The sequence below is a fragment of the Diceros bicornis genome, chromosome 21, assembly GCF_020826845.1.
Source record: "Diceros bicornis minor isolate mBicDic1 chromosome 21, mDicBic1.mat.cur, whole genome shotgun sequence".
In the NCBI taxonomy this organism is placed as follows: domain Eukaryota; kingdom Metazoa; phylum Chordata; class Mammalia; order Perissodactyla; family Rhinocerotidae; genus Diceros; species Diceros bicornis.
Window position 1 is genome coordinate 39,761,926 of NC_080760.1, and position 13,765 is coordinate 39,775,690.

At 44.4% G+C, this 13,765-nt stretch overlaps 1 protein-coding gene across 2 annotated transcripts in view; it reads right to left on the reverse strand.

Moving 5' to 3' along the window:
* Positions 1–8,400, reverse strand: part of TMEM65 (transmembrane protein 65) — a 49,506-nt gene extending 41,106 nt beyond the window's left edge. The window contains exon 1 of one of the 2 annotated variants that reach the window (XM_058564910.1): positions 7,696–8,400. In XM_058564910.1, coding sequence (XP_058420893.1) covers positions 7,696–7,990 — 295 coding nt within the window. In that variant the 5' untranslated portion in view covers positions 7,991–8,400. The remainder of the gene's footprint in view (positions 1–7,695) is intronic. The other variant, XM_058564909.1, reaches the window with a different exon arrangement.
* Between the last annotated feature and the right edge of the window lie 5,365 nt (positions 8,401–13,765).

The following is a 13,765-nucleotide window of genomic DNA, read 5'->3' on the forward strand; positions in this document are numbered from 1 at the left end:
TAAAGAGCAGACATTAGCAACAATAACAGAGATGCCAAGAAACAGACTTCCTTACACAGCAGAAAAGTTTACCACAACCACAAGAGATGAAGGAGACTAGAGTAGAAAAGTCTGAGGGCGTGGGGAGGGGGAGGGGAGAAACAAGCCCAACACATTTCAACACCACTATGACAGAGTCTGAAAAGCATGCCAACTGAAATGGCAGTATTCTGGAGGCATTTGGTGTGATGACTAGTATGTCTGCAAATAGAAGTAGCCCCAAAGAAAATTATTGTATTAAAATACAGTATATAAGGACTCTGACATCTGGTAGAAGCTAAATTGTGCTCATACTTTTACTAAGGCAGAGAAAAATGCAATATGTTCAAATACGTTGCCATTAAAGTAAATGTTTCAGAGGTTAAGGGGAATGACGTTTTGTTACCTACAAAGTCCTTTGTCTAGGTGAGTCTCTCATTTACCAGATGGCTTGAGGTAACTAAATGATTATATTTAACACATAACTACTTATTTTTATGTGGCTGTTTTCATTAACTCAAAGCAGACCTAAACCTATGAGTCAATGACAAGGCTAGATCCTATAAATCTACATACTAATTAATTCAGCTGACTTGACCAAGATGCTTATAAAATCTGCACTTACGAATTTAGTCCCTATTTGTTCCAGTTAGCTTTACACTCTGACATGCCAAAGAAAACCAGTCAAAAGTATGGTTATGCAAACATCACTATTTTTAGAAAAACTGAAACAGTCGCCACTAATAATGGTTCAATATCAGAGCATCCCCAACATTCAAGTTCACTATCTTTAGTTTACCTGATCCTTCGGATAACCCTATAAATTTATGTTGCAGACTTTATATTATTTCAATTTCCCTATATACAAATTTGTGGATAAAAATTTGCTTGTCACAATTACTATAAAAAAGTAAGCGAACAGTAACTATTGAGATGAACAACACCAAATTAATTACTGATGAATTAAACTATAGCAGTATTTGACTTACCTGGAAGCCATATTTTTAAAGTGTCTAATATTTAGAATTTAGTCAAGAACTTAGAGTGAAGGAACATCACAATTAAGGAAAACAATTATCACAAAGTTCATTTATTTGATAATAAGGTGAGAAATCTAATACAGAGGTGAGGAGTTACTCTTCTGGCCTTATACAGAGACAAATAAATGTAAAATAAAGCAAATGAACTAGAAGCAAAGAGAATACACTGATAATAGCAAATATCAATGGATGATAGGAAAAGAGGAGCGACAAGCCTGAGGACTGAAGAAGAAACAACCAATAGCATTTCATATAAAGCAATGGCCCTAAACCAGAGTGACTTTGCTACCCTCCCCCTCTTCCTCCCACTCAACGTCTCCTCCAGGGAACATGCGGCAATGTCTCGAGACAGTTTTGGTTGACACAACTGGGGGTGAAGAGGGTGGCAGGGTGCTACTGGTATCTAGTGGGTAGAGGACAGGGATGTTGCTAAATACCCTGTGTGAAGGACAGCCCCACAGCAAAGAATTATCCAGCCCAAAATGTCAATATTGCCCAGGATGAGAAATCCTGATATAGAGGAAAGAGTCCTATACATCTCAATATATAAAGGAATCACTATACTGGCACTCAGTATAAGAACAAATGTTCAAAAGTCTTAAGACAAGCTAACACAAACCTAATATGTTAACGGTATGCATTAATAGAGAAAGATGTAATACAAGATTTCCAACAGAAATTATTTTTTTAAAATGTACTAATATAAAGGAATAAACTACAATGATTAGTTATGGTCATGTAAATGGAATACCTCCTACTAACTTCCCTTCCCTTGAATCTAAACTGGCCTTAGTGACTTGTTTGACCACCATGCAGCAGAAATGACATTCTGGGACTTCCAACGCTAGGTTTAACAAATTTGTGGTAGGCTGAATAATGTCCCCCAAATATGTCCACATCCTAATATTCCAACCTATGAATACATTCCCCTATATGGCGAAGATTTTGCAGTTGTGATTAAATTAAGGAATTTAAGAGAGTAAGATTAGCCTGGATTATCCAGGTGGGCCCTAAATGTAATCAGGAGGGTCCATATAAAAGAGAGGCAAAAAGGTCAATGAAGGAGAAGATGATGTGACAACCGAAGCAGAGATTACAGTGATGTGACCAGGAACCAAGGAATGTCAAAAGCTGAAAGAGACACCGACCAGATTCTCCCCTGGAAAAAAACAGTCTTGCTGACACTTTTATTTTAGCCCCTTAAGTCTCATTTTGGACTTCAGACCTCCAGAACACCAAGAGAATAAATCGGTGTTGCTTTAAGCCACTTAATTTGTGGTAATTTGTTACCAATAGGAAACTAATACAAAGTCTTACAGCTTCTACCTAGCCTTCTTGGAACATTTTCTCTGGGAGTCCTGACCCATCATCTAAGTTTTACAACCATCTTAAAAGACTGTCATGCTAATAAGATTACATGCATCTACTCTGGTCAACAGTCCCAGGTGAGCCCACTCTTCTAGCCATCTCCAACAAAGTGCCAGACATGTGAGTGAAGCCATCTTGGACCTTGTGCCCAGCTCATTTGCCAGCTGTTTATGGAGTGAGCTCCATAGATACCACATGAAACAGAGGAATCATCCAGCTGAGCCCTTCCTATATTCCTGATCCAATCACAAAATCATGAGATATAATGGAATAGTTACTGTTTTAAGTCACACATAATTCTGGACATCAAGTTATATGTAAGTGATGATTAAAAATTGTTAAATAGCATATATCCACGTTATAATGGAAGAAAAAAATCCTATTTGCATTATCTGTTTTCTACTGGCAGTAATTCCTAATAATAGGGCTACTCCAATATGCCCAGTAACTCTCAAGTATTTAGAATTCAGCTTGTTGGAATATACTGCTATAATTAGGTTCTTTCCATATTGATAAAATAACTGATTATTGCAAAGCTTCATTTAACTTTTCTAGGCCCAAGATACAGAAGCTCTCAGCTTATTAGGCATCTCTTACTTCTCCTGACTCAGTTCACACTTCATATCCTCATCCTGGTTCTTCTCCTCTTGCTGGGTCTAGTTCAGGCTACACTTCCCTTATCCCTCTTAAAAGCCATTGAAATATCTTTATTCACATATCTTAATTTGAAGTATGAAATGTTTTTATTGCCTTCTTTCTTATTCTCTTTGAGCAAAAGCCAAGATTACCTCCAATTCATCCCAGAGGCTAACAGATTAACAGAGTTGCCACTTTCTCATAATCCTGATCAATGCACAGAGAAAAATGAGGACACTCTTGTTAAGAGTCCAAGAACCCTAGTGGATCGGAACTCCAGGAAAAATCTTATTTGTTTTTAAGTATTCAAGGTATCCACTTTAATATTACCTTTTTATCTTCCAGCCTTCATTTTGCCAAAGGCCCCTTATGCTATATGGCAATTCTCAAAAGAAGCTCCTCATCCCACCTTAAAAAAATAATCACAAAAGGTGGGGAACTACAAGATTAAAGTTTAAAATTATATGATGTAGGGGCTGGCCCTATGGTATAGCAGCGGTTAAGTGTGTGCACTCCGCTGCTGGCGGCCCAGGTTCAGATCCCGGGAGCGCACCAACACACCGCTTGTCAGGCCATGCTGTGGCAGCGTGTCACATAAAGTGGAGGAAGATTGGCATGGATGTTAGCTCAGGGCCAGTCTTCCTCAGCAAAAAGAGGAGGATTGGCATGAATGTTAGCTCAGGGCTGATCTTCCTCACACACACACAAAAAATTACATGATGTATTTATATAGATGTAGATAAACGGTAAAAAATAAATTTAAAATGTGTACAATTACCACTTATAGAGAGAAACAGAAAAAAATGCAAGCTGATAAAGATCTAACATTAATAGAAAAACTGCTCTGTTCACCTGGATACATCTCTTATTTTGCTATATGTAAAAAGAATCTCATTTTTAAAATACCTTAAGTACACGTTTTAAAAAATATTCCCTAGGAAGCTCCTTTTTTCAAATCGCATCTTTCATTGTGCCTCTCCAAAAGCCAGCTCTTATCTCTCTGTCTAATTCCCCAATGAGCACTAATTACAACACCTTATAAGTGTGAAAGGCAGCCTCCAAGATGGCCCCTAATGATTTCCACCTTCTGGTACTCACACCCTGTATAGTACCCTCCTACAATGTAACAAGGCAAAAGAGATGGACTACCTCTCCTAAGATTGGGTTATGAAAGACTGTGGATTCCAGCTTAGGACCTCTCTCTCATCACTCATTCTGGAGGAAACCAGCTGCCATGTCTTGAGAACACTTAGGCAGCCCTGTGGAGAGGCCCACATGGCAAGGATTTGAGACCTCCAGCCAACAACCATGTGAGTGAGCCTTCTTGCAAAGGAATCCTCCAGCCCCCCAAGACCTCAGATGACACAGCCCCTGCTGATTACAATTTCTTGAGAGACTCTGAGCCAGAAACATTCCACTAAGCTGCTCCAGGATTCCTGATCCTCAGAAACTGAGAGACAATACATGCTTGTTTTAAGTCACTATGTTTTGGGGTAATCTGTTATACAGTAATGTATTTCCAATACAATGAGCACTGCCCAGCCTTCAAAAATCAAATTGATATATTTTTTAAGTTTTAAAAAATAATTATAAATAGAAATAGTAATCGCAAAACTTGGGTGACAAATTTGTTTGAAAAATCTTGGTGAAAATTGAAAGGAAACTACAATAATGTCAGCTCGCCAGTCCTACTCGTACAAACAATGAACCAACAATGTACTATCAGAAGAATATGGACTGTTCCTGGAAGAAGAGAGACAAGGTTGAGCAGATACGTTGATAACATCAACTTTTTTAAAATTGGGGAGAAAATCAGCTTATAATTTAAAAATCACAACAGCCTATTTAACTATGATAAGACATCCCACAAAGTCTGCCTTATCTATTAAAAATGATTGTAAAGCTTTCTCTTGTCACAGACTATATCACATGCCTATTAATAAGGGCAAATGTACCAAATTTCAGCAGATTCCACTGTCATATCAAAGCCTGGATGATTTTTTTCCAGTACTGTTTCCACACCAAATCCAAAACACTTCATTAGATCACACAAGCACCCTTCCCAGGAACACATAAGATTTCCTATAAGAAACAGCCCTTTTAACAGAATTTATTTCATTGGAAAGTGTACTTAGGACACACATTTAGTACATGAGTCGGGTACTTAAAAACATTCAAAAAGCAACAATAAAAGAAAAAAAATGGGAGTTTTCCATTTGTCTTATTGGGAAAAAACCTTGCTTTCAGGATCGGAACGAGCTGTATGCATTCTTAACAGTAAAATCCTCTTTACTTTAAATGATTAATGAATAAGGTAGTTTACTAGTAGTGATGATTCCAGTTATCTCCATAGGAACTATATGTATTGACATTGAAAACAATAGGGAACACTAAGAATGTACTAAAAATTAAAGCAACATCATCAATAAGTGTCACCTGAGTCAAAAGGCAATAAGTTAGTCATCAACATTGACAAAAATAATTGCTGTAGGGCCTGCCCGGTGGCGCAAGTGGTTAAGAGCACACCCTCCGCTGCGGCGGCCCGGGGATCGCAGGTTCGGATCCCGGGCGCGCAGCAACGCACTGCTTGGCAAGCCATGCTGTAGCGGCGTCCCATATAAAGTGGAGGAAGATGGGCACGGATGTTAGCCCAGGGCCAGTCTTCCTCAGCAAAAAGAGGAGGATTGGCAGATGTTAGCACAGGGCTGATCTCCTCACAAAAAAAATAAAAATAAAAAATAATTGCTGTAAATTCTGAAATTCTTTAGCTTATAAACAGGAGATAAGCAGTTAACTACCACAGTTTCCTATATCCTTGCCTGTTAATCTTGAACAATGACAAATTACTAACTTCTCTCTCATATAACTTACATACTTACTAAGTTTAATTGATGCTAACTGATCTCCATTAACTGAAGTTACAGGTCCTTTCCAGAATATTTAAAATCATGTTAAATTTAAAAATATTATCTTCACTGGAAAATGTAGCATCCCTACTACAACACTACTGTCATGTGCTAAAGCAATAAGGTATGAGGTAAAATTTATCCAGTTTAATCGCAGGACACGCTTTTCAAGAACTGTCATAAAATCATGTTAACAGGGCCCTCCAAACCTGTAACAATGTTAATGCAGAATTTCCAAGAAATTACTTAGAAAAGGCCAAATGTGTGTTCAAATAGTCTTGCCCATGGACAAAGGTTCCTAAAACTAATGCTCCAGCATATGACTGTCTACGTTGTTTTCCAAGGAGCCCATTTTCAGAATTGAATATTTTAAAACCGCACAGAGTGCACACCTAGCTTACAAATATGCTAGTATTCGATTACGACTTCCTACAACATCATGATTACACATTTAACAACTGAATTGATTGCAGTGTTCCATTTTTCCTGTAAAAGCTTTGTGGGCAGACAATGTCTGGACTCATCCAACACCATAAACTGGTCCACAATTCCCTGAACTGAGAAAAGAAAGCAAAGCGGTTAAAAGGCACAACTAACAAAAAGTCTCTGCAGAAGTAGTACAGACAAGTCATGCTTCCATGAGGTAGATAATTTCCTCCACTCCTGTATAGAGGCCAAAGAAACACTTTTAAGTGCCTCTGGCAAACCAAATGCCAGGTTCCAAATCAATGTGCTCTAAACTTAAGGAATCTACGGACTGTTTATGTACCTGCCAACTTGGGGGGGAGGGGAATAAACTTAAAAAAGAAACTTGCAAACACAGCAGAATGTAATATAAAATAGTAGCAATGTATTTTGTCCGGCAAGATACTTTAAGACTGGATGATTTAATCGTTTTCTCCTTTCATCCCTTTGATTTTCTCAACTTTTAGCTTTCCCACCTGGACTCAAATTCTGACCTACCAGCATTCTGCACCGGTTTTAAAAATATCCTATTTTAACATGTTAACTTAAAAATAGCTTTGTTTTCACCGTCCCACATTACTGTTGAGCAGAAGTCTGCCTTTTACTGGAGAGCCACAGATTCCCAGAAAAATACCTTCTGATTTAGCATTCTTTCAAACTCTGGGGAAACAACAAACACTGGGGTTTAACTTGTGCGGCACCGAACCTATACGGGCTTGCAAGTCTGCATCTGCGGTTACTGGTTTGATCCGTTCTTTCCATTTCCCAGGAGAATGTTTCCTTAAATTAAGACAACCAGATCCGCGCGCACCCAAGCAGCTGAGAGCATCTCTGACTTCGGAAGCCACATCCCTTCTTTTGGACACCCAGACGTTTTCGTCTGACAACCCTGCAAGAAAGTTTCCCCCTGCCTCCCTGCACTTTCGGAGGAGGCTCGGCACGCCACCTGCCTGGCTGCACGTCCACGAGATCGCAGCGAGAGCTCGGGGCCGGGAGGGCCGGAGGGGAGGTGCACAGCAAACCAAAACAAAAGCAAAACGCGATCGGGCGGCAACAGGGGCTTCTGAAGCCGGGGAGGAGGCAGCAAGCGCTGGCCCCGGCGGCCTGGCGCGATCCGCGCCCGTCCTCCCTGCCCCGGGGACACTCGGGAGGCGGAAAGTGCCCCCCGCGGACGTCCCAGGCGCGGGGCCGGCGGCGGGGGTCCCAGGCCGCGGAGGGGAAGGGCTCGCGGGGGCCCCGGATCGCCCCAGCCGCCCCCTTACCTTGGGCGATGGCAATGGACTCGAAGCGGTGCAGCTCCTTGAGCAGGCAGCTCCTCTCGGTGGAGTGCAGGCTGTAGATGAAGTCGCGCGCGCCCTGCGCCGTGTTCAGCGCCTCCATGGGCTCCTTCTTGGGGTGCGTGCCCAGCCCCCGGGGGCCGCGGGGGGCCGCGAGCGCCAGCAGCCCCCGCCCGCAGCAGCACCAGGACGGCGGGCGGGGCGCGGCGGCCGCGGCGGCCGGGCCCGGCCTCAGGCTGCGCGCGGTCCGGCTCCTCAGCAGCGGCAGCAGCCGGGACATGGCGGGCTGAGGAGCAGAGACCCCCGCGGCAGTCCGGGAGGGCGATTTCTGGCGAGGCTGAGCGGACAAGAAGGAGCTGGGCTCAGCCCGACCCCGCCCCGAGGTCCTCCTGACAGGCAGCCGAGGCGCCGGGCACCATGCACTCCCCGAGCCCGCGCCGCCGTCGCCTCCTCTGCCGTCCCCCTTCCCTTCCAAAAGGCCCGCGGCGGCTCCGGTCCCTCCGACGGGAAAAACTTTCTCTGAGGAGGCCGGGCTGGGAGGGCTCCCGGAGAGGGCGGGCGGGCGGTGCGGGCGGGCGCCTCCCGCCTGAGGAGGAGCGGCGCGGGCGGGCGGGTTCGGCGAGGGCTGGTGTCTGTCAGTCTGATCTTCCAGAGGGATGAGTCAGCCACGCGCCGCCCTCCTCCGGCGCCGCCCTCCTCTCCCGCCGGCTTTCCCACCCTCTTGCCTGCCCTCGTCGCCACTCCGAGCGGCTCCCGCGCCCTCAAAGCGGCCGCGATCCCTCAGCCGCCGCCGCTACCCCTAGCGGCGGTATTAGGGGTAACAGGGCGGGGCGAAAGGAGAAGGCGGGGCGGAGGCGGGGCCACGCAGGCGCAGTCCCCAGGCTCGCTAGCCGTGCTCCCTCCCGAGTAAGCAGCGTGCGCGCGCGTCTCCGCACGCTCCGGGGCGTGAAGGTGGCGGGAAGCGGGTGCCGCTTGTGCTGGGATCCGCCACCTTTTCGGCGAGTGGAGGACGGAGACAGAGCTTTGGACTCCTCTCCCGACCGAGTAGTGCAGCTGCCACCCGGCCCGCCCTAGCGCCATGCCTAAATCTGGGGGTCGTTCTGAGCAATGCTCCAGCGTGCGTCCGCCGTCGCCCGGCACGAGCCGGGAGTAGTCCCTCCAGGCCGCTCCGGAGAGCCTCGCTCGGAACCTCGCGGGGTCACAGCGCCCTGCTCAGGTTTTTGGGCATTGAAGCGCCCAAGCCGCGCCCTTTGCCAGGTTGGCGCCCACCATGGCCCAGGCCAGACACTCGGGTCTCCGAGGCACCCCTTCTGGGAGCTCTAAAGAGGGCGAGGCCGGTTCTACCGCTTCCCAAGAGGGATTTGAGACTGAGACCTTGACACTGAGAATACCCTTCCTCAATCTGATGCCAGCAGCTTGCAGATTGTTAATGCTGCAGTGGGGGGCAAGCATGTCACAGACCTTTTCTGGGTGTTTTGTCAAGGTTGGGTTTTTTTCCTCTATGCCCAGGCGGAAAGAATTGTGCGATTCTCCACTATTTCCGCGTGTCCAGGTCCTAGGCATCTTTCAAGGACCCGTTCAAAGGGTTTCCTACTCCAAGCTTTCCTTGATCTCTTCCTAAGAGGGGAGATCTCGGCTTTATCTGAACCTGTCTAATGACGCTTAGGCTTCCTGTCTTAGAGAACAGATCCACTTAGAGAATAATCTGCTTAAGTGTAATCAAGATCTAAATCCTATCCTTATTATATCCGATACTGCACCCAGCCCAAGACCTTGTATGTAGTAGATGTGCCGTAAACACATAGGTGCAAAATATAAATGTGAGTCAAGGGAGGAATATTATAGCTAAATTCTCCTGCTGCTCTAACTCAGTGGTTCTCAAAGTGTGGTCCCTGGACGGCAGAGCTTGTTAGACATGCAAATTCCTCTGCTCCACCCAGGACCTCCTGAATCAGAAACTGGGCGTTGGGCCCAGTCATCTGTGTTTTAACAAGCTTGCCACTCAATACTGATGCACATAAAAGTTTAAGAACCACTGCTCTAACTTAAAGAAACATGGAAGCATTTTTTTTTTTTTAATTTCAAGGCAATGCCTCTGGTGTAATAATAGCAATTAAGAATGCACTCTGTGGAAAATGCAAATTCTTTGAGTGTAGAGACTGTGTCATTTTTGTCTTTGAAACCCTCTACACCCCCAGTGTGTGTTGGACTCCCCTGCAAAGTTATTTCAGTCTCAAGTTCTTGGGATTACCACCACCCTATCCCTTACCCCCAAGGGATTCTGACTCATTGGGCTGGAGGTGGGGCCTGGGAAGTGAGATGTGGAAAAGCTCATCACTAAGAACCCATTCCCAACAGTCTCTAGGACACAAGTTTTGTGTGTGGGCTCCAGAAACAGACTGCTGAAAGTTTGGTAATTGGATCAACCATTCCCTAGCTATGTGGTAGATTATTACAATAGTGGTCCCAATGAATCATGCCTTATGGCATCCACTGCCTTGTATAGACCTTGACTGCATTGACTATGGGCTTGGTCGTGTGACTTGCTTTAGCCGATAAGTGAGACATCACAAACCTGATCTACGTGCTTGCTTGTTGGGGCTTGCTGTACTGTGTTTGCTGTATGATTTATGAATATTCCATTCTGCTATAGAAAATAAGAGAAACTAAAATGTAGACACAATTTTCTTTCGAGACGTTGCACATAGAATAAATGGATATGTGTTGAACATAGATAAAAAGGATAGAACAAATGAAAGGGCTACTTTAAATAGAAAGAGATAGACCAAGTGAACTTTAAATATTAATAAGGCATGGATCATATTACCTGTAGACTGACAACTATGGCATCCCTAAATTGGCCACCTAGTAGTGACACCCATTATAGCCCCGTGATGGCCTCATGTCCTGTCTGCACAAGAAAAACAGATAAACTCCTAACTACTCAGCCAGCTAATGGCCAGCTACAGTTATGACCAGACACAGTTGCCTCTATGTCTCTCTGACAGAAGAAATGAACGTTGGTTCCAAGTCCCTTCGATCTGCCAACCCCCCTCGCTTATTCTCTACTCCGGTCCTTAAAACCACACCATCTGCGGAGAAGACTGGCACAGCAGAAACGGATAGGACATATGAACATTGCATAAACAAAATTTAGGTACTATGGTCCTTCTACCCTGCTTATACCCTATCCTAGGCTTGTTTATCTACCCTATCTCTTTCCTCTTGCTTCTCACTCTGTTCTAAATTGGTTGATAAACTGGGTTACTAGTGCTGCTCTTTAAGTGAACACGTTATACCAAACTTAATGGCTTAAATAGCCAGTTTAAATAGCCAGCTCCTGATTTTGTGGCTTAGAAATTCAGGAACGGCTTGCTTGGGCAGTTCTTTGTTGGAGTCTCTTATCAGATGTCAGCTGCAGCCGCTGTCATTTGAAGGCTCATCTGGGCTGGACATCCAAGACAGCACACTCATGTGGCTGACAGTTGATGCTGGCTGTTGGCTGGCTGAGAGCTCAGCTTGGGCTGTGAACCAGAGCACCTTCCCACTGCCCCTCCAGCATGGCAGACTTCTCAGATGGCAGCTGGCTTCCCTCAGAGCAAGTGTCTGAAAAGAACCAGGCTCACGGCTTTTTCTGACTTATCCTAAGAAGTCATGCAGCATCACTTCCAATGTACTCTACTAGCTACCAGCAAGCTACTAAGACCAGCCCAGATTCAAGTGAAGGGGGTATAGCCCCCCCTCTCAATGAGAGCAATGCCAAAGAATTTGGGGACATGTTTTAAAGCTGCCACATAAACAGTGTGATTCAAGCATCTTAATTTGGTCTATAAAGCATATCTGTTCTGTAACCTATGGTACAACCTGTCTGGTGCTATACTTGGAGGCTGCCATGGCATCGAGGTAATTTTCCACGTGCCATTTTCCCTCTTGGAATTCAGCTGCCATATAAAGAAGTCTGGAGTATCCTGCTGGAAAGGCCACATGGAGGAGGAGGCAACAGCCAACAGCCCCAGCTAACTACCAGGCACATGCACGAGGCCATCTTGGACCGGCCAGTCCCAATCAAGCCCCAGATGACAGCATTGTGATCTTTAGCTCTGGAGCCAGACTGCCTGGGTTTGAGTCCTTGCTCTAGCATTTACTAGCTGTATAACCTTGAGCTAATATCTCAACCTTTCCGTGGCTGCTCAGCTGTTTGATGGAGATAAAGGCATGTTGCTAAGTTTGCTCCTCTGTTAAATGGAGAAAGAGGGCATCTGCTTAATAGGGTTATAGTGAAACTAAATGAGTTAATACATGTAAAGCATTTCAAACACGCCTGGAACATGGTAAGTGCTCAGTAACTATTAGCTATTATTATCCAAATTCCCAGGGAGCCCTCAAACCTCTAGGATTATGTCTTTGGACCCTAATTTGAGAGATATCTACCTAGCTACTTGTCATTTAATACACATTAATGTGTATTAACTGGGTTCTCTATCCACTCCCTTTCTCCAAACACTTGAATGTTTGGATATCCTAAATAAGAATACATAGAGGAGATGGAGGGGGGAGGGTTTGGGGTCCATGTACGGAGCTACTGAAAAGTATAGGATAAGACAGGTCTAGGTGTGTGTGGCAAGAGGAAGGTTCTGAGGAAATATGAGGGTGCTGATGAGGCAGTACTAGCAGGTTGGAGCCTGTTACAAAAACAGAAGAGGAAGAGGAGGAGGGTTCAGAAGGCAAACTTGGCCTGGGTTCGGCTTAGCCTGCTCTTCAATTTTAAAGATGACCAGCATCGTGCCTCAGTTAACAATCACAGTTTCCTCCTCATGAAAAATTGCTGCTGAATCAACAGTCCACAGTAGGTTACATGAGGCAGATGCTCTCCAGAGTTCCTGGCATCCCTGTTGCTGATGGGGCACAAGGCTATTTGCTGTCTACCTCTTATGATATGTTATACACCCAGCCATAACTGTCCACTTTAAAATTCTTGAAATCGTAGCTTTCCTTTGTGGGACCTTTAATCATTTCTTCTGCCCACATGTTTGCGGTTCCCTTGTTGCACTTCTCATCCATCAAGTTCCTGACTTAGGAGTCTGACCCCTGAGGTCCCACGCCCCATCAGGGTCGTGGTGAATCAATTGCTTCTTCACAATGAAAACCACAAAATTAAACAAATAAATGGAGAGAAATACCAGTTCAAGTTCGGAAAACTCAATAGTACAAGATGTCAACTCTCCCTAGATTAATCTATAAATTCAGTGCAGTCCCAATCAAAATCCCAGCTGGATTTGTGTCTCTATATGTGTGCATATGAAATTGCCAAACTGATACTAAAATTTGTGTTGAAATGCAAATGGACGCAGTATCTTTCAGCATACCAGAAAAAACACAGGTCCCCCTGAGTTCAAATCCGAACTCTGACACCTGCTAGCTGTATCAATTTAGACAAGTTGTTTATCATTCTAAATTTTGGTTTTTGGGTTTCTCCTTATTTCTTAAGATCTATCCCACAGAAACATGAAGATAAAACGAGATAATAGTATGTAAAACATGTGGCACAATACCTAACATGTAGTAGGATTAAGATTTAAAAATTAGTGCTAGAAGTAAACAATGTGTCTAGAAGTATCAGAGGCTCATATAACTTTAGAGCTAAAAGAAAGAGAATCCAACAAAATCTCTATTTTCTAAACATTCCTTCACTCTCCAACTCCCTGCAATCTAGCTGTCTAATTTTCAAAGAACAAGGCTTAGAGATATAAATTTGGGAGTCATCAGATATCATTTAAAGCTATAGAACTGGCCAGGTTCCCATTGGGGTAAAGATGGAGATGAGGGGAGGGGCTGGGGCTGACCCTGGGACTCTTCACCACTGAGAGACTGGAAGAGGCCGAAGAGCTAGCGAGTTAGGAGGAAAACCAGACGGCTGTGGTGTTCATTGTCTTCTTTGTTCATATCATTGGAGGTGCCTGGAACTATATCCACCTGGTATAATACTGGTCATTATTATTTTGGGGATATTGGATGATTTTTTTTAACTTTCTCCTTTGCACTTGTCTCTGTTGCT